The sequence below is a fragment of the Panthera tigris genome, chromosome B2 (assembly GCF_018350195.1).
Source record: "Panthera tigris isolate Pti1 chromosome B2, P.tigris_Pti1_mat1.1, whole genome shotgun sequence".
Lineage (NCBI taxonomy): Eukaryota > Metazoa > Chordata > Mammalia > Carnivora > Felidae > Panthera > Panthera tigris.
Window position 1 is genome coordinate 90,936,979 of NC_056664.1, and position 20,383 is coordinate 90,957,361.

Genomic DNA, 20,383 nt, shown 5'->3' on the forward strand with positions numbered 1-20,383 from the left:
TAAGGTTTTTAATGAGGCTATCAGGAAGCAAGAATTTCTCCCCCTTCGGGGGTCCTTCTAGCTGGACTAAGAATCAAATTGACATGAGAGAGATTAACAGGAGAGAAGCAAATTTAATACAGGGAATCCACACAGACGTGGAAATTCCAAAATAAGTTGGACAAAATGAGATATATAGATTATGCTGAACTAAGGAGAAGGGGGACTTTTGAGGAAAAGGATGCAATTCACAGGGCAGTAAGAAGAGCAGATGTTTGATAATTAGATGTTTGTTTATCACTCATATAACATTTATCTCTGATAACAACCCTTATTCTAGGAAAGAGTCCCAATTTAGATTTTTCTGTGTTGTTAAAGAAGGGGCAAAAGTTTCTCTTGTGTCTGCAGGGTTTCATTTGCCTTCAGCTCAAAATAATCTTCACGCCAAAGTGGCCCATCTTGAGTCTGCTTATTTTCAGCCTCTATAAGACTTATTGATTAAAATGTGCAATGTCCTTAGAAGAGTGCCTAACACATTTTGGGCATTATAAGCTATTTATAGTTGTACATCTGAAGCACTGTTTCTTTCAATTATCTTTATCCATTTTTCTGTACCTATTGAGTTGATAAGTAAAAACTATAGTCAAGGATAATGTTGAGCTGTCATTATATAGTTCTGGAGTTGAGAAATCTTTTGTGCATATCCATCAGGAATAGTGAATACCTTCTATGAAGATAATCTTATAAACCTTTAGTAAGATACATTTTCTCTTATTTGATTAAGATTCACACTTCATCGGAGCATTATTGGTTCATACAGTCTTTATTCATTCAGGAAATATTATTTGATAATTTGGTTCCTAAGTGTTGTACACCTAGTTCCATTTTGTGTGGTTGAGCAGGGGGGAGTTCACAAATGATGACCAAATATGTATTCTTATTATAAATCACAATATCACAGTATCTAAAGTCCTTTCCTTTGCTCAGTTTTTGATGCCACCTTTCATTAACAAATATTTCTACCTTTTAAAAAAGTGTATTTTTATGTTCCAAAATTTTCACAAAATGTATTCTTTCTTAACTGAATAGCTTACTTCTAATATACAAATTTCATTTTAACTAACTAGTTAACACCTATCTATAAGCATTAGAATACCCAGGGTGTAACTGAGACAGCTACTCAGCAAATGAATTTGTTACGTTAGTATTTTATGGAAAGTATTACATGCACCTGAGGATACTTGTTTCTAAGAGCTCTTCATTCAACTCAAAAATGCATCATTTTTCAATTACATTCACCAACTAGTGTTCATTGATAAACAGCTATTTCAAAAAGTGTTCTCCTCTTCAAAGGAGAAATTGACATGTCTGAAAGTTCTAACCCAAAGTCCTTATTTTAAGATTGATAATCTAAAATTGACATGGACTGGGGCACCTGGGTGGCTCAGTCAGTTGAGCATCTGACTCTGGTTCATGATCTCATAGCTCCTGGGTTTGAGCCCCGCATCAGGCTCTGTGCTGACCGCTTGCTCGGAGCCTGGAGCCTGCTTCAGATTCTGTGTCTCCTTTGCTCTCTGCCCCTCCCCCACTCACACTTTGTCTCACTCTGTTTCTCAAAAATAAATAAATGTTAAATAAATAAATAAATAAAATTGACAAGGACCATAGAGGTATGAAATGAAATAGTAATTTGCAACTGGTCTGTTAGTAAAAGTAAAAACAAAAAAACATTTTTGTATCTGTACTTTTTGAAGAATAGTGGTGATTTACAGTTGCTTCATTAATACTAAGGAAAGTCTCCAAAGTACTTTAAAAATCGTATTGGCATTGCCTTTGCCACAATTTTTTTCCTAATTGAGTAATAGTGTTCATCAAAATAAAATTGTGTTCCTCCTTAGGATATTTGTAGTGGAGACATTACAAATATAATGAACTAAAATGTGCTAATTTCAGGTTTGTTTCAAATTTAATGTCTCCTTTAATATGTAAAGCCATAAGCTTTACAATTGCAAACTTTTAGGTAATAGCTTTCTATCGAGAGAACTGGTTCGGAAATTCCTTCAGTAACCACTAATCTTCCTTAACTATGGAGAAAAGATTTAGGTTGATCCAGTTTTAATGTAACCTGAATATTATAGCCTAATTCTTCATTGTACCCTACTATTTTGTTCTCCTATTGACATATTTCATATGATGTATACCTTCAATATTAATATTCTTATTTTTTACTTTGTAGGCATTAGCTATGGGAATGATGACAGAATATTATCATTATATCTTTACCACTCTGGTAAGTAATTTATTAAAGCATAAAGATAATGCTCTAAATTTTATTGCTACAACTTTTCAGGATGGAAAATGAGTTTTTGAGTGAGAAGTAATGACTGGCACTTTTGTAGCTTATTTTTTTTGATAAAACACAGGAGGAATGAATCATCACTGGGAGCAAATAATTCTTGGTAGGAAGCTGATGATTTTGAAATAATTTTATTTCAGATATCAATTCAAAATATTATATCTTATTTATATATTGCTTTAGAGGACTTCTAGAACATTATAGATTTCAAAATTAATTTGCTAAGAAATCAGTATTTTAGAAAAGCACAAATTTTTATGTTGTTATCTCAGTTCTATTTACTTTACAAAAACCAGATTTATTGAAACACCTTTTAGTAGATTAAATTTTCGGTCCTGTTTATGCCTATTTTTAGTTGGATTTTTAAAGTCAATATGATTTAATTTGCAATTATCAAATTGAATGTTACCTTCATATTTTGTTTTTACACACCCACCACACAGTTCTTCCTTACTATGCATGAAACTCTGACCTCACTCTTTTATCAAATCTACTTACTCTTGGTTCTATGCCTTTATTAATATGTTATCCTCATTTTCCTTCCTCTGTGAAATGACTGTCTCTGTCACTAATTCTTTCCTGCTGTAGGGGTGGAAAATTTGTCCTCCTTCCCTTCTAGGTTCTTTGCCTGGTCTGATAATTAAATTGACATAAAACAGATTAACAGGAGAAAAAAAACAAATTTAATTTCATACATCAGGAGCCCCAAAGATATGAGACTCAAGGTCAGGTCAGGTAATTGAGCTAAGGAATGGGATGAGAGCCTGGGGCTTCAAATGGGAGGAAGGTAATTCACAGACTGATAGAAAGAGCAGATACTTGGTAATTAGAAGTTTACCCTGCTATACAGATAGATCTTTCAGATAAAAAAAAGTTATCTCTATTAATAGTTTTGTTTTTTTTTTTTTTTCTGGTACAGAACCACTATGTAAATTCTTTAAGATAGTTAAAACAGACATAAAAGTTTTCCTGAATCTACTGGGTCTTGGTTGCCTTCAGACCACAGTAATCCACATGCAAAGTGGCATATTTGGGGGTGGCATATTCTATTCTCCTTTATTGCCTATCACCAAAATTTGAGAGTATCTCCAGGTTTGAGACTTTATCCTATTTTCCTTTTTCCTCTTTAATTATTTTCTTCAGAACTGGTATGCATGTAAGAACTTCAATTATTACCTTTGATAAAATGAAATCTCAATATCCATTTGTAAGAGTCCTGAATTGTATTTTGCTACATTACAGAACAAGTCTGTTGTCACATAAAGATAATCTCAAATAATTTAAACCTTAATGTATTGTTCTCTAAATTGACACCTCTTCTGACTGCCTGCAAAGCTTCCATTGTCTGAATCCTATATCACCAACAAAGTTCTACTGTTTTTTACTCCATACTATCTCTAGTTTGTGTCTCCATTCCCACAATGACCAGTTTAACCAATGCTTTCTGTTAACTCAAAAGTCTTCAATTTGGTCTCCTTGGTTTTAGGACTCTTGAAGCTATCAGACCAAATTACTAAAGTATAGTTGATCACAATAGCTTCCTATAAAAAAAAACTCTCCTGCAATAGAGCTTCTTCACACAGTAGTTTGTATTTTACTTGCAAATACTATGGTTAACTGTGCTGTATCTCTATATTACTTCCCACCAGGCTATTTTTTGCAGCCTGTAAGAAACTTAATGATAGGCTGCAGGAGAGGGATTGGAAGGCTTTACTCATTAGCAAATTTTATTTCAATGCAGTTACAACTAAGTTCCACCATAATCATAAGCTTTTAGAGGAATCAAAAGTATCCCTTAATAAGGAAAAATAAATTAAAAAAAAAAAAGAAAAACACATTTAGGATTATAGAAGTCATTAGCCTATAATTGAAGGTCATTTTTTAATTTAATTTTAATCTAACATTCCTATTTTCTGTTGTTGCTATTTTCCTTCATGAATTCTGTTTTATAGAAAAACTGATCTAGATCAGTCTCCTGAATAGGTTTTATGTTTTCTAATTTTTGTGCCTTTACTGACACTTTGAATGACATCTGTTTCCCTTTTGCCTACCAAGAGCCTGGCCATTCTTTAATGGCAGCTTAGATCCCATCTGTTCTGTGAAGTTATTTTTGACTATAAAAATGGAAAGTTACCCATCTTGCTTCTGACTCCTTGCACTTATCACTTCTACTCTTTTGCCCCCGTGTGTGTGTGTGTGTGTGTGTGTGTGTGTGTGTGTGTGCATGTGTGTGTGTGTCCTTGGCTAGATTGCAAATGTTGAAAAATAAAACCCTAAAAATCTCTTATATTTTTCACAGCACAGAGCACAGTTCAGACCAATATCAGCTGCTCTCCACTAAATTTTAATCCTATTTTGTGGCCTATGTAGCTGTATGCATCCAGGACAAGCTGCCTATAGAACCAATGGCATTACTCTTACCCTGGTTCCCAATATTGTCTGTAAGATCTAAGGATTAACTAATGCCAGCTTGAAAGAGGGCAGAGGTCCCACATGCTGCATGTTCTTATGGTGACATCCAGCTTTTCTGGATGCTTTGGCCCCTCTCTCCTGGGAAAATGAAATGGCAAATCCAGAACATTCACTACCATCTGGAAATGGGAGCCAAATCTAAAGTGTTCCTTACGGTGAACTTGTTGGGTAGAGTATAAAACAAAGGAACTGCCAGGGTTCCACAACCAAAAAGGCCAGTTTTGTTAACTTTTTCTCTCAGCTTTAATATAATTTTTGTTAGAAGCCATATATCATGAACTGTTTCTTAAAAAACAAATAAACAAAAAACAAAAGCAAAAAAAGTGCCAGTCACCAGTCAAGGAAGAAGAGCATAGAAAAAAAATCGAGTCAGTTAAAAATAAAATGTTTATGCATAAAATTTAAGGGCAAGCTATCCTTAACGTGGAGAAGGAAGCTTATGCAAATCTTAAATGCAGGTTTTAGAAAAGCCTGTTGTTTCACTGGTGGAATTAGAATATGATATATACATACATATTTATCTAGAATATATACATTTGCATTGGCAAAGCATGAAAATAACCTATTTGAATCTCGGTGATTTGTGATGGTTAACATCATTTGAGAAACAATCATGTTAGCTATTCTAAGGGAAGTAAAAATAATTGACTATTTTAATTATACATGTTTGTGAATATACTCTGTTGATAATAACACAAAGAAATTTGTCTTTCAGGACCTCTTTGCTCTTGATGTAGAGCCCTACCGATACAGTGGTGTTAACATGACAGGGTTCAGAATATTAAATACAGAAAATACACAAGTCTCCTCCATCATTGAAAAGTGGTCAATGGAACGGTTGCAGGCACCTCCGAAACCCGATTCAGGTTTGCTGGATGGATTTATGACGGTATGAATTCCCACTTAAAGATCAGTTTGTGTGTTTTAAGTGATATTGTATAAATCGTTAAATCTTCTGCATACAAACTTGGGTTTAATTGTTTGACATCAAAGGCATGATACCAGAGCTACTATTGCAAATAATTCTATTATGATTTTCTAAATTAATTTTATATGGTAAATTTGTACATGTATACAAGTATCTAAAAAGACATTACAACTATAGTTAGAATACCTGCAATGTAGAGATATCTCTAAGATTAATGGGTGCCATATATAGGATAAATTAGAGACTGAGAAGAAGATGTTAACCTAATAGTTATCCTTTGATCTTAACTACCCATACATGATTATTCTTTATCCTGTTGGTTTCTGATATCATATAGATGACCTACATCACACAAAAATATCCTTTGAGTTATTCACTCTTTATGGCTCAAGACCAACCAATAATCACACTTATCATTCTCAAGTCCTTGATTACACCTAGAAACTGGATTTATACATAAACTGTAAAGAAGGGTACATTCTTGTAGAAGTTTAGCTATTTATACCACTGCTGTCAGTGAAAATCTAAGACAAGGCACAAATATAATTTAACATTTTCTGATAGCTATGTTAAAAAAACACAAAAAAAACAAGTAAAAATCAATGTTATTAATTTATGTCATTTAACTGATTGTATTAAAAAATACTATTATTTGAACAGGTAATCAGTATAAAAATTATGGCAGATATTTTTCATTTTCTTTTTGCTACTAAATCTTTGAAAATTGTTGTGTATCTGACACCATACATATTAATCCAGACTAGTGACATTTCAAGTGCTCAATAGCCAACTATAAGTACTGGCTACCTTATAAAACCAGGTAGATTTATACTATACTACTTTTATACTATTCTATTTAAACAAATTATAAATGTCTGATACATTTTCATTAAATCTGTTTTCTGTAGACCAAATAATTGCTACAATTTAGGAAACAGCTAAACACCGTGGCAATCTGTACATTTCCTAAGTCATTACAACCTGCTTTTATTAAGTGTCAGCCTAAATGGAAATTTTATAAGCATAACATTCTCTATCCTGATGGGTGGAAAAGCTTTTTCTATTATGATTATAACTTTCCATTAATTGCTTCAATAGGGGTTCAAAGTGTGTTTTTAAAGTTGTAGCAAAATAAAGGTAAAAATTTGATTATTTTTTTCCTTAAAAGAAGATTTTTGTTTTTTTGAGAAAAACAACCTCGTAGAATTTGAAAATATCTCATATTCACAATAATTTTTAAAGAAATAATATAAGGGGAATATCACTCTTTTACATAAAAAATGGAAATAGTTGACTTATTCTAATATTTTGGTATTAACCTAAGGTATAGTTGAGAAACTTTATTGGGAGGAAAATATCTAAATAACTTTAAAATGAATATATTTTTTTCTCTAAAGTATGTCCAGATTAAAAATAAAATACAACCTAAAAAAATTACAAATATTAAGCTTTATTCTCAGTTTGAAGATGTTGAATTGAACTTTTGGAACTTAAGACAATGTTATTTTTTAAACTAAAATATGTCCTATATTTTTAATTGTCATTTTAATCATGTACATATTTTTTCCCACATATGGTTTTTAGCTAACTTTGTCAATCTTTAACTTCACGGTGATATCTTATTGTTACTCAAAGTCATTTTTGAATGATTTTTAGGAAAAATCAATGATATTATGGCAATTTTAAGACTTTACTTAACATTTAACTCTGACTTCTACTAATATGCCCAAGGATTAGTGTTCTGCTTTATATATCAGAATCAGAAAAATTACCCAGTTTTACTTAGGTATTCTCTATATTTCTGTATGATTCCCTATATGACTCCACATGCCATCCCCCGAAACAAAGTACTAACTTGTAAGTAACTTATTGAGACTCTTGAAAGACAGATAAATACAAAGGAAGATGTATTAATTTCTTGTCATCCAGTAAGGCAAGGTCTCTTGGAGAGAATTAACCTTCAGAAGATGGAACAAAAAGGGTGTTAGGAGGAATACAGGTCTGGGTTTTTTGTTTGTTTGTTTGTTTCTAGCCATGAGTCCATGCCTCCTCAATTCTGTCCTTCTGAATTGGCAAGTGATTGGGTAAGAGTGGATAAGTGATAGAATGAAAATGCACTGGCAAGAACATGAGAAAATTAGCCTATTTAATTGAAAACTCTGCACATTGTATACAGACCACGGATTTTGAAGTCTTTAGACAGATATTCGATGCCAACACTTTTACCTTTGCTATAGTCATTTCCAGGTGGCATACTAAATAAGACAGAATCAAAAATGTTCACATATAAGAGATGATTGCCCCATCATTTATATATTTTTAGTTTCTTCAAAATACAAAGTTTTCATCAGAAAATTTGAGATTTAAAAATGAAAACATTTTTTAAATGAGTGAGCTGAAGATAAATTTACTTGTGTGAGTGCTTTCTGAATAATATTTCTTATCTAAAAAAGTATATACAATTAATTCTTAATTTTAATAGTGCATGATTATGATAAAAATAAAACCAGTATAAGGTCTGCATAAAAATTGTATTCTTATGCCTTGCATGAGTATTATTTTTCTTTTTCATTAAAGATCATATTGTAAGCATTTTCCCATTCATTAAATGTTTAGAAGAAGAAATTAATAGGCTATTTCCACCATGAATGAAGTCAGGAAATTAAGAGGAGTCTAGTTAGAAAAGAAAAGAATTATAGCCTGGCATTGTGGTGTTGGCAACATTCCCTTCAGTCAATTCATGAGATCTCAGTGTTTATATATCTCTTGTTCTTTTTTTCTCCCTATGGTACCATAAAGAAATGAGATTATCAGCAAAGTCCCTAGTACTTGGAGCAAGACCTATTATTATCAGTATCACAGTCATTTGTCAGTATGTAAGATCATAATGCTTAGACTTTCAAATTCTTCCTTCATGTTGAGCTATAAATGGAAACAATGAATTGGATTCATAAGAATTTTTCTGGTTGAGTTAGCACCTTAACTGACCCTTGGGTCAAGTGTTTATCTGCTAAATGATTATTGAATACAAGACCATTTATCCTGTTGTTGTGGTTTCTTCTATAGTTTGGGGTCATCATAATAAAGATATTAATGTTATTAGCTCAGTAAAATTTTTATTTTCATTTGTTACAAACCCAACCAAGAAACCAAGTCACACAGTATATCCAAGCCCAATCTCTTCAAGGAGGATGTGAAAAAGGAAGTCCAACCCTTCACACATTAGAGTTTTTTGTTTGTTTGTTTTTAATTCATGTCACCTTTCTCACACTTCCCCCAAGGTCCACACACTGCCGTCCAGTCAGCGTGCTAGACTTCTCCCCAGACATGAGCCTTTACTATAAAAACCTTTCTTTGTGCATTCTTTGCTGATTATTTACATGTTTCCATGCTCCTAGGAGTATGGACGTCCCCTAAGTGGATATTACCACTGTTCTTTACTGCTGATCAGATGACATAGCTCCCAGTCTTCTGCCCAGACATCTGCCTTTTCCACACAGTTACCAAAGGGCAGGAATTCACTTTTTTGAACCCATGAGAGCTGATGATGGCTGTAGTTATTATTGATATATTGAATTTGCAGCAATCTCAATTCAAGACAATGAAATCAAGTAGAAATACCTCCAGGTCAGTTTAAACAGCTATGTCCAAGACATTTTTTTCCCAATGCTGCCATCATGCATATACTCATTAGTACTAATGGACCTGTCTTTATCCGGTAGCTTAAAAGTACCATTTGTTTCCTTGTGTTGATGTGTAACATATATTCCTTGATAATATTAATTTAAAACACAAATCAATAATGATTGTGTTGGTTGGTACATCATTTGAATTACTATAGGGAGATTAGTATTTTGGAAATACAAACTTTGAATACCAACTGCTATCTCCATTTCCTTACCCCTCTCTTCACACCCAACAGTCATCAAACACTGTCAAACCTACTATCTCAATATCTTTCTTCACTACATTCTTCCTTCCCCCCGTAGACCCACGTCTTAGTTAAGAACCGTGTGATCTCTCCTCTGGCTGTTGCAAGTCTCCTCACTGAAGTCCCAGCCCTAACATCTCTCCCCTACATTTACCTTCTTTCTAGTGTGAACATGGCTCATGACTCCATGTCATTTGCTAGATGAAATTTCAACCCATTTGCCAAACCTACAAGGCCCTCCATGATCTGGCTTCTGCTGCTTGTTCAGCCTCCTGTTTGTTCCCTGCTCTTTGAAGCCACCCATCTCACCACAATACGGGGTCCTCCTCATCTCACTATGGAGTGCTCCCATTATCTGAATGTTTGGCCTCTTCCTCCTTGTGCTCTAAATTTCAGATCATCTGTTACCTTTTTTTGTGATTTTTACCTGTGTGTTCCTTCATTTATGCACATTTTGTTTAAACCCCATGTTGAAATTTAGCTCTGGTATTTTTGTTTGTTTTCACATCTCTTTTCCAAAAGACTATAACTCTTTGGAGGCAAGAAGTAGGTTTCCTTATCTTTGAATGCCCTGTACTAGTTAAGCCCTTCATTCCTTAATAATGAAGGAAGGAATGGCTGACTGAATAAATGTGTGTGTTAATTTATTCTAATCACATTACAGCTGTGTTCTCATCACTAGATTCTCTCATTTTCCCAAATATGTTTTAGGGAGCTTTTTTTTTAAATTTGCATACTTACATTTTATTGTTGAGATATGTAATCATTTAGAAAATGAAATTAGGCTAATCTCACATATTTGTTAGACAAAATTTATTAAAAGGCAAAAGCTTAGAAATACTTCTGATTAAATAGTGAAAGTTTAGTGAGTTAAAAAAGTTCTGTCCCTTCTCTTTTACCAAAGAGTGAAAATGTTTATAAGAGAGGTGAGTCTTTATGTATTTAAGTTCCAGTGTCCTCCTAAAAACTATTTATTTATAATGACAGACCATAGCGCAGAAAGTTTATAATTTCTGTCATCATTTGATTAACTTTAAATGTGTACCAATTCACAGCAGGGAGTTAGCTTATATATGAAGGGTGCAGTAGTGATCACTCTGCTACTGTACAAAGATTTACCTTTAGAAAATAGAATCACAGAGATATGAAGTATGACCAGGCAGGCATTCATTTACTTCTAGAACTACAAGCCTATCTTTGCTGCTGTCTGCTTAATCAGCTGAAGCTGTTTTCTTCGATTCAGTTGAAAAGAGAATATAAGGTTTTACCAGACAACGGATCAAACTAACTCTTCATTTTTTAATCAATAAAGGCATTTTGAAAAATCTGACTTTATCTTGCATCCCACTAAAACACCAGAGGAATAAAAAGTAGCCAAGTAATAAGTTAATTGTTTTTTCTGTTATCAATTTTAATTGTGTGTGTGCTGTGTATTCTGGGCTTGATACCAGGCATTCAAAATTTGGTGGTGAAGACAATATGTCTCTTTACTCACAGAGCTTAGGAAATTGACAAAATCAGAAGATAGTGTCTCAATGATCACATCTCACATCTCTGTCAGTACAAAAATCGTATTCGAAATTGTTGACTTCTTCCCAATTTTGTGTGTCTTTGATTGATCTAGTTTCCTAAGTCTTCCTTCAAATTCTTGTTAAAATTCCTTGTTTTCCATGCTATTTTTTGATAGCAAAAGACAAACATAAATTTACCAGGAGTTTTCCATGACTTCTTAATATTTTGCTGAAAAATGTGTAACATTTAACAATGTTTATCAACATAACTGCTAGTTTTATTCTTGTCTTTACCACAGAAGAAATATTTAGGGGTCTATATTATAATCATTATAGCAGAAATATTTGCATAAGATATTTCAGAGTATATTATGAAGTCATAAACACAACATTCATTACATTTGTATATGATTGATTTACTGAATGGTAAAAGGACATAGAATTTGTGGCATGGATAACAGAATGGCACTATATTTCTTCATTTTAATACCTATTAATCTTCCATGATATACTAGGCTGCAAGTTAAATCTGAATATAAATAATTGAGATGACCTAACAACCCCCTTTGTTTCATTAACATACAACATTCCATTTAATTGCCTTTGCTCATTGACAGATTAAGTAATCAGCATTTATCTAAAGCTGGTAAAGAGTTGGAGTTTCCATTTTAAGTAATTGTTCCTTACATGGAAAATGGCAGTTGCAATGAATCATTTCCTTCATAATCATGTTATTTTTTTAAAAAAATTTTTCAACATTTATTCATTTTTGAGAGACAGAGAGAGACAGAGCAGGGAAGGGGCAGAGAAAGAGGGAGACACAGAATCTGAAGCAGGTTCCAGGCTCCGAGCTGTCAGCACAGAGCCTGATGCGGGGCTTGAACTCACAGACCGTGAGATCATGACCTGAGCCGAAGTCGGACACTCCACCGACTGAGCCACCCAGACGCCCCATGTTATTTTTTAGGCCAATTTTTAAAGTTTTCACTTAAAAAAGTAGGGTTGAATCATGAAATTTTTTTTTACCCCTTCTATCCTCAAGAGCTAATTTTATCTTTAAAACACTTATCTAAAATCATGCAATACAAACTTGTATTAATACATTTCTGTTCACAACTTTCCTCAGCTTCTTATTTTATATTTAATAGCTATATAGTTACATATAGGTATAATCAATCACAGATGGCGTAAGGAAAGCAAGTATAGGGCACAATATAAAGGGAATAGAGAATGGTTAAGAAAATAAGCAATAGATTCTTTTACTAGAGCAGACATTCAGGTTAGAAAGGGGCTAACAGCAAATTTGACATAGTGTTCACCATCCTGGATTAGAGGAAAATGGATTGGGAAACAATGGGAGAAAAGCTGGGATAAAATTTTTACATACCATTTAGTTAATAGACAATTATAAATGTATAACATTTAACATATAGACATTCAGAATAGTTAAAGTCAGCATGAAATACTGGTTGAAATTATTTAAACCAGAGAGGAAGAAATGGCACTGAGGCATATAAATAACAAGAAATATTATTACTCGGATACAGATTCATAATGAACTACAGAAAAGTTCTGTAGGAAGATTAACAGTTGCTATAAACAATAGTACCTTCTCTTCATTGGATCTATTTCTAAAATAAAAAGAGAGTGAATCTATTCTACAATGCACAAAGCATTTTTTGACTATTTGTTCACCTTAAGAATAAAATACACAGAGCGAAGCTACCTTCTGTATTTAGAAATAGGGTATGGACTGAAAGGGAGTAGACAAGTGGTGATTACTATCAAAACTATATTTTTTGTATTATTCCATTTTATTCATAATTTTAGGAATTTATTTTAGGAATTTTATTTATTATTTTTATAATTTTAGAATTTATATTAAAAATATTGAAATGCAATACCAGATAAAAGATATCTTGGCCTCATTACAGTCTTTAAATAAAATAAAGTTTAATTTTTAGTTTTTTTTAAGTTTATTTATTTTGAGTGAGGCAGAGTGCAAGCGGGAGGGTCAGAGAGAGAAGAAGAATCTCAAGCAGGCACCATGTTGTCAGCACAAAGCCCATGCAGGCTTGAACTCACAAAAAGTGAGACTTTGACCTGGCCAAATCAAGAGTCAGACACTTAACTCACTAAGCCACCCAGGCACCCCTATTTTTAATTTTATTTATTTATTTATTTATTTATTTATTTATTTATTTATTTATAATCTCTACACCTAACATGGAGCTCAAATTCAGAACCCTAATTTCAAGAGTCCCATGCTGTTCTGACTGAACTAGCCAGGCACCCCTCAATTTTAAATAATAAATATTGACATAGTTTCCATTTAAATACTTATATCAGTTTTATATAAAAACAAATAATATAAATATATATAATGCTTATTATTTATATTTATATAGATTTATATTACTTTTAGATATTGTTATAAAAGGTAAGCCGTATCCTTATTTATCTACTAGAGGGACAATGTTAGTGGCTCCAATATTATTAGGATAATTATCGTTTATAATATATGGCCTCAGTATACTAAATATGTATATTTTTGATAGATTTTTAAATTAAATATTGAGTGTTAACTATTTATAAAATATTTATGTATAAATATGTAACATTTAATTTTGTATTTTATTAATTTTAGACTCAGTATGTCTGTCAAATTTTAACAAATTTTCCTTCTTTGCAACCGTGACTTATAACAAATTGCAGCTTGTTTTGTCATGCTCAATTTCAGAAGAATTATATTTAAAAATTAAGATAGCTAGAAAATGTTACAAATAAGTCAAGGGTTTGTTATATAGTGAAATTTGTGTTATATACAATAAAAAATAATTGTAACTTTTTTTCATGTAGATAGATACAACAGTAGATATTTTCCTCTTTTTTTGTTTTTAGATAACCTACACCTGTATCTTACCAATGCAGAAATGCTCTTGCCTGTTTGAGTCCAAGAATTATCTGACTGTGTTATTAGAAGTAGGAACATACACATTTATGAAGTATGAACATTAAGGGCCCTAGAATGTACAGCAGCCTAGGAAGTTTGATTCAAACAAGGACTTTGTATATAAACTTTGAATCTAGCTCCTGACACATGTTACCTTTTCTATTGACAATCTCAACTATAAAATGACCTAACTGTGAAATGTATTTAACACTTCCTGCATCCTAATATTATTATTACCTCCAACAATATCATGGGGCAGTTATAATCCTCATTTTATAGATGCAGATACATAGAATGGGTACATGATATATAAAGGAAGATCCCTGTACTATAGTCTGAAGCAAATATAAAGGAGTCCTTTAGCATCCAAAGGTAAAATTTAGGTATGATGAATTAGAGACCAGCAAAAAATGTTACATTTAGTGCTTCTTCAACTTTACTGTACAAATTTTCACATGAGTTTCCTTCCCAAATAAAATTAAATTAATAAATAGGGATCAGAAGTCAGCATCTGCATCCCATTTTCAGCCATTTCTAATGCTGTTACTTCAGGCAAGTTACTTAAAATCTTTGAGCCTCACCTGTCAAATAGAAATAATCAATTTTGTGTGTTGTTCTAAAGATTGAAAGAGATAATGCATTAACATATAAAAATATCAACCTATCTAAATTTTTATAATTACAAACTATATCAATGACTCCTCCTAAACTCCTGGTGCCTTACAAATGTAGAACAAATTTTGATATGGTGTTTATAGTTTAACTAACTCAACCATGGGGGTGTCTGTCTGGCTCAGTCGGCAGAACATGCTAGTCTTGGTCTCAGGTTCGTGAGTTCAAGCCTCATGTTGGGGGTAGAGATTACTTTAAAAAAATAATTCAGTCATATTATTCCAACATCATTTGTTATCTCTTGTATGCATTAATACCATAGTAGTTGGTGTGAGTGTGTGTGTGTGTGTGTGTGTGTGTGTGTGTGTGTGTGTTGGATGGTTAATTGACATAGAGAACTAAGGAAGATTCATACAGAATCTACTTGGTACTTGAATCTAGTACGCTTCTTTAAAACTGGACCCAATCACAATAATTTGAAATGTGCAATTAGACTGATATATCACTATTGAACAGGTTTTAAATCTAGTTAGAAGTTTATGAAACTTCTGGTTGTGTATCATTTATTTCCTGCCTACTTTTTTAGATTAAAAAGATGGCTTGTTGGCATAGAATTAAAGGTTGGATTTTTGCTTGGCTCTTTTATGTCAATTATTAAAGACTGTTAAATCTATTTCTACCTTCGAGTGAAAACTTTGGAATCAGAATCGCCTGACTGTTAAAACTGAAATCTACCTATTATTACTTTTGTAAACTTCTGCTACTTACCTAACATTTCTGAGCATCAAGTACCTCATCTATTTAGTGGAAATAGTAATGCCTACATCAAAATGTCACTGTGAAGATTAAATACATAACTTTCATACTGCTCAAAGACAGTATCTAGCACATAGAAAATCCTCCAAAATCGGTATCCATTCACTTCAAGGCAAATACAATTTTTGCATTTAGTGTAAGTGATATTTCTGTTCAGAGTAAACTTCATCACTCTCAAAGTCTTCTGATACCCTGTGTATACAAATACGACAAGTGTATAAGCATACAACTATGTAAAAACTACTTTAAAAAGATCTAAGAGCAGGTAGTTGTTTACTTTGATGTGCTGGTTGAGGTTATGTGAATGAATGAACATGAATCATCACCAGCTTTACTATCAATTTGTTGATGTTAATTTCATCAGTGGTACCTAAGTAATTATACTTACACTAGAAAGACAATTTTTTAAAAAGTGTAGCCTATGCAGTTTTGTGATTTAAAGGTTTAAGACATGGTCAAAGATCTACTCTGATGCACTAATATCCAAGATATGCTTGGCCAATACTCTTTAAATCCACATTAATAAATCAAAAGAATATTTCAGACAAAATGAAATGAAGAGTTTTAAGGTGAATTTGCCTAAAGGATATTAGGAATTCTCTTTCTTTATTATGCAGAGAGGAAATATTATGTTGATCTTTCATTTGCCTTTCTAAAAGAGTTCATAAATATTTTATTCATTAATCTTCAGAATACCCTGTGACCAAATTGAACCAGAAAAGAAAAGCGAAGTTATTAAACAGACACAGATGTTGAAATGGTACCAAATCAATCCTTCATGAAAAATTCCTATGTATTGTTACTCATTAATTCATTCTCCAAATATTTATTGAACATCTATTATGTGCAATGTGTGGTATTAGACCATATATATTAGACAAATATATATATGTGTATGTATATATATGTGTGTGTATATATATATATACACATATATATATATACATATATACGTGATGAATTATCAATTTAGTAAGGAAAGTAAAACACAGCCTTAAATAATAATAATAATAATAATAATAATAATAATAATAAACATTGGCATGTAGTAAGGAATATATGTAGAAAATAGTGTGTTTAGATAGGAGTTTACCCACTTTTTGTTTAGGATGTAATCTCAACTTCACATAAAACAGGAAGAACAGTTCTCTGTCTTTGTAGTTCCCTCACTGGACATGATCAAACATCTACCATCCTGTGAGACATGGTCAGTTTGATCAGGCCAGTTGGTGCTTGTAGGATGCTCCAGTCAGACATACTATTTTCCAGCTGGAGAATTCCATAGCTGCGACCAGGTTTGAAGCCCTTCAGAAAGTGGTACTGGATCCTGGAGCTGCTGTCAGACTTGGCATCCTGGTATTTCTGCTGAAAATGTGGCAGTCAAATGGTCATCTCTGTGTACCCATGCTTCTGTTGCCTCTTATGGTAGAGGCTATATTTGCCAATTGTCTCTCCATGTTCTTTCTGGTCACTCAGCATTGGGGCTAAGGCTCAAATTCATTCTCACATTGGTCTGGATCCCCACTATTCCAGCTTTCAGTTATCTAGCTTTTTAATTTACACAACAAACATGCACCTACCCATTGTGCCCATGTGGCTGAGTCAGAAACCCCACATCAGTCCCAGGTTGTTTGCAGACCCAGCCCCTCCCCAGTGCTCTCAGGCCTTGTCTTAACTGTGCTCTCTTAATTGGGGGCATTCTGAATTGGGGTCTTGGCTGTTTTCCTCCAAGGAGTTTCTTTAGCCCTTTTGCAAATTTATCTTCTCACCTCCCACCAACTTTCAAGCCCCTGGTGCTAAGGAGGAAAGAGTGGTCTCTGCAAAATCAAATGCATGGTTGCTACGGCCACTACAGAGTTGGTGCAGAGTTGGCATACATCTACTTAAATGAATAAATAAATAAGGTCATTTTGATGGATCTGTTCAGAACAAGAAAACTTACGCCAAGATAATTTGATATTTCTGTCTTTCAACATAATTCTGTTACTTTTACTGTTATTACTATTCCAGTATCACCAAGTACTGGGCACATCTTCTACAGTGTTATAACAATCTAAGAATTTTGTGTGATTGGAAAAGGAATTTTGGAGGTAGTGCGAATAAGACTAGGTGAGATCAGCAAGGCCATGTTGGAAGAAGAGAATGGAAAGACGTTATTAAATGTTCTAGAATAGGGGAGTACAATAAAAGTAATATTTGCCATTTACTGTGTATCTACTCTTTACTAAACATTATGCCATTTGTGGTAGTTATGTAAAGATACGCTTGCCTTATACTACCTCTGATTATCCCCCAAATGCTACATGTTTTATTTCTCACTTTACAAATGATGGAAACTGGGACTCAAATATGTTTAGTATGTTGTGCAAGGATATTCAAATCAGAAGATAGAGCTGAGCTTTATGTCTAAGGCCTTTCTAATTTGATAACGTGCTCATCCTGCTCCCAGAAAGTCTCATCTGGTGACACTGTGCAGGTGCATTAGACTCACTCCAATGGAGGCAGGAAGCTGTAATCCAAGCCTACAGTAATAAGGACTGGAAGTAGAGTAGATAAGACTCAAAGGAATGATTGAACAGGAAGACTTTTTTTTGAGATGGGAAAGGAGAATAAGGAGATAAGACAGGCCTTTGAGCTTCCCAGTTTAAGTGACTGGGAAGACACTAATGCTTTTAATAAACATGCGGCCACCTGCAGGAGGTGGCTTAGAAACGGGATGGCATTGATTGCAGACTTGTAGGGTCTGAGATGATGATGATACCTAAAAGGAGAGGGATCTGGCAAAAAGTTGGAAGGTGGAATATAGCTTCTCACTGCAGTAATGTCTCAGTTTCCTTTTTCAGAAACAGAGGGAAACATTCCAGAATCTATGGGTGTACCTTTATAAGTCTTCATAGAAAAGGATCTAGCTAACCTGTTTGGCCCCCTAGACTAAGTAACCCCGAAAGCCATATTGATGTCAGTTAAATTATTTCTGCATCTTTTAGTGCCTTTGTTTCTTAACGGTTGTACCCAAATAGCCTGAGACTATACCAAATGTGTCTTGGGTCTTGGGAATATGCCTTGGGAAAAGAGATGTCCATTTAAATTCTGGTGTTGTCTTTCAAGGAAAATATTACTCCTGCTAAATGTTGCCTTTAAAAATTAACTTCTCAGACTCCATTCTCAGGCTTTAAATATTTATTCCTCTCTCCAAGTTCTTTAACTTTATCAAAGGGAAATAAGTGAAATACCTTTAAAGACAGTGGAATATCTTTAAAATATGAACTTCTCTAGCCCCTAAGGAAGGTGCACATAAATTTAACTGACAAAAATCATGCATAGTTTTCTAGATTTGAGAGTCTGCTAGACTACAATTTCATTTTAAGTAAATTTGAAATAATCAACATCACAATAAAGTAAATATGGATGTTATTCATTTCATCACTTTTAAAAGTGTCATAAATATTTTGAATATTTAATATTATTTAACTGTTATTATATAGATAATACATACTGTAGAAAATTTGTAAACTAAGAAAAATTATGGAGGAAAATTAAAATTTTCTATTTATTAACATAACAAGTCAAGAGAATGACAACTAACATTTTAGGACCAATAGAAGCTCTCTCGTGGGGTGCCTGGCTGGTTCAGTCAGCTAAGTGCCGGACTCTCAGTTTCAGCTCAGGTCATGTTCTCCAGGTTTGTGGGGTTTGAGCCACACTTCCCTTCCACAACCACACTACAGGGGCTTGGGATTCTCTCTCCCTCTGTCTTAGCCCCTCCCCCCTGCTCATGCTCTCTCTACTCTCTTTGTCTCTCTCAAAGTAAATGAATAAACTTAAAAAAAAAAAGGAAACAAACTAATTGATTAGTTAAAACAAACTAATTGATATCCATAGCAACCAGAAAATTCACTGCTAGCAGCCTAGTTTACCATGTTTCTGTATTTTTTTCTCACACTTGTGTATTCTTAAAAAAGGTAACTAATGTTTCTTCCAAAACAAATTTATGCTTGTTGTACTTATTAATGACAGAATTCAATTAAAAATTACACAAAATCATGAAATACAAGGGTGAAACAGAATTGTTTCTGTGAAAACTTTGATTGTATTGAAAAATTTGGCAAATGCAAGCCATCTAACATTTTTTTTATATATTAGTGTGAGCAAGACAGCTCTAAAAGGTGGATTCTTCATATAGTTTTTTTTTTTGCAGGTCCTTTATTCTTCTTTCAACTGCAAGAAGCCAAAGCTGAAAATCATGGCTAATCCATTATGTTTGGGGCTTATGCAAAACAGGAGAGGGATTCTAATCAGCAGACCCATGAAAAGGGTCTTGGCTCTACATTAATATATTTAAGGATAGATTTAGAGTTAGATGTTTTACTTTACAACTTTTAAAGTATATATGCTTTAATCAACCATCTTAATTAACTGGCCAAATGTTAGCTTTGGTTGCTTTAGAAAAGAGGTCATCCATGCATTTATTTCTATTAATTTTTTGAGCCCTTGTACATATTTCGCTAGAAATAGGATCATAGATATACAGTTTGCATGAGGTTTTCTTAAAGTTAAGCTAACATTTTTAAAAATCTGCTTTGTCTTAGGCACTGTTTTTGGCATACAGAGATAGTGGTAAACAAGAGAAAGATGAAGTTTACCTTCTCTTTGGTAAACAGAGGGAGAAGTTAAAGAAAATTAGTTAGAATAAGAAGATAGAGAATGATTAGGGTTAGGGAATGCTTGCTAGCTAGAGTATTGCCAGGAGATGATGTGTGGGATAGGACCAAATCATAAGAAATAGGGAGCCATGCAAAGACTTATCAGGAGAACATCAAGGCAG

The 20,383-nt window shown here is 33.3% G+C and overlaps 1 protein-coding gene across 4 annotated transcripts in view; it reads left to right on the plus strand.

The window, feature by feature from the left end:
- GRIK2 (glutamate ionotropic receptor kainate type subunit 2) overlaps positions 1–20,383 on the plus strand; it is a 649,982-nt gene that overhangs the window by 285,336 nt on the left and 344,263 nt on the right. For all 4 annotated transcript variants that reach the window (XM_042986881.1, XM_042986877.1, XM_042986880.1 and 1 more), the window contains exons 6-7: positions 2,216–2,269; positions 5,523–5,696. In XM_042986881.1, the coding sequence (XP_042842815.1) occupies positions 2,216–2,269; positions 5,523–5,696 (228 nt within the window). The remainder of the gene's footprint in view (positions 1–2,215; positions 2,270–5,522; positions 5,697–20,383) is intronic.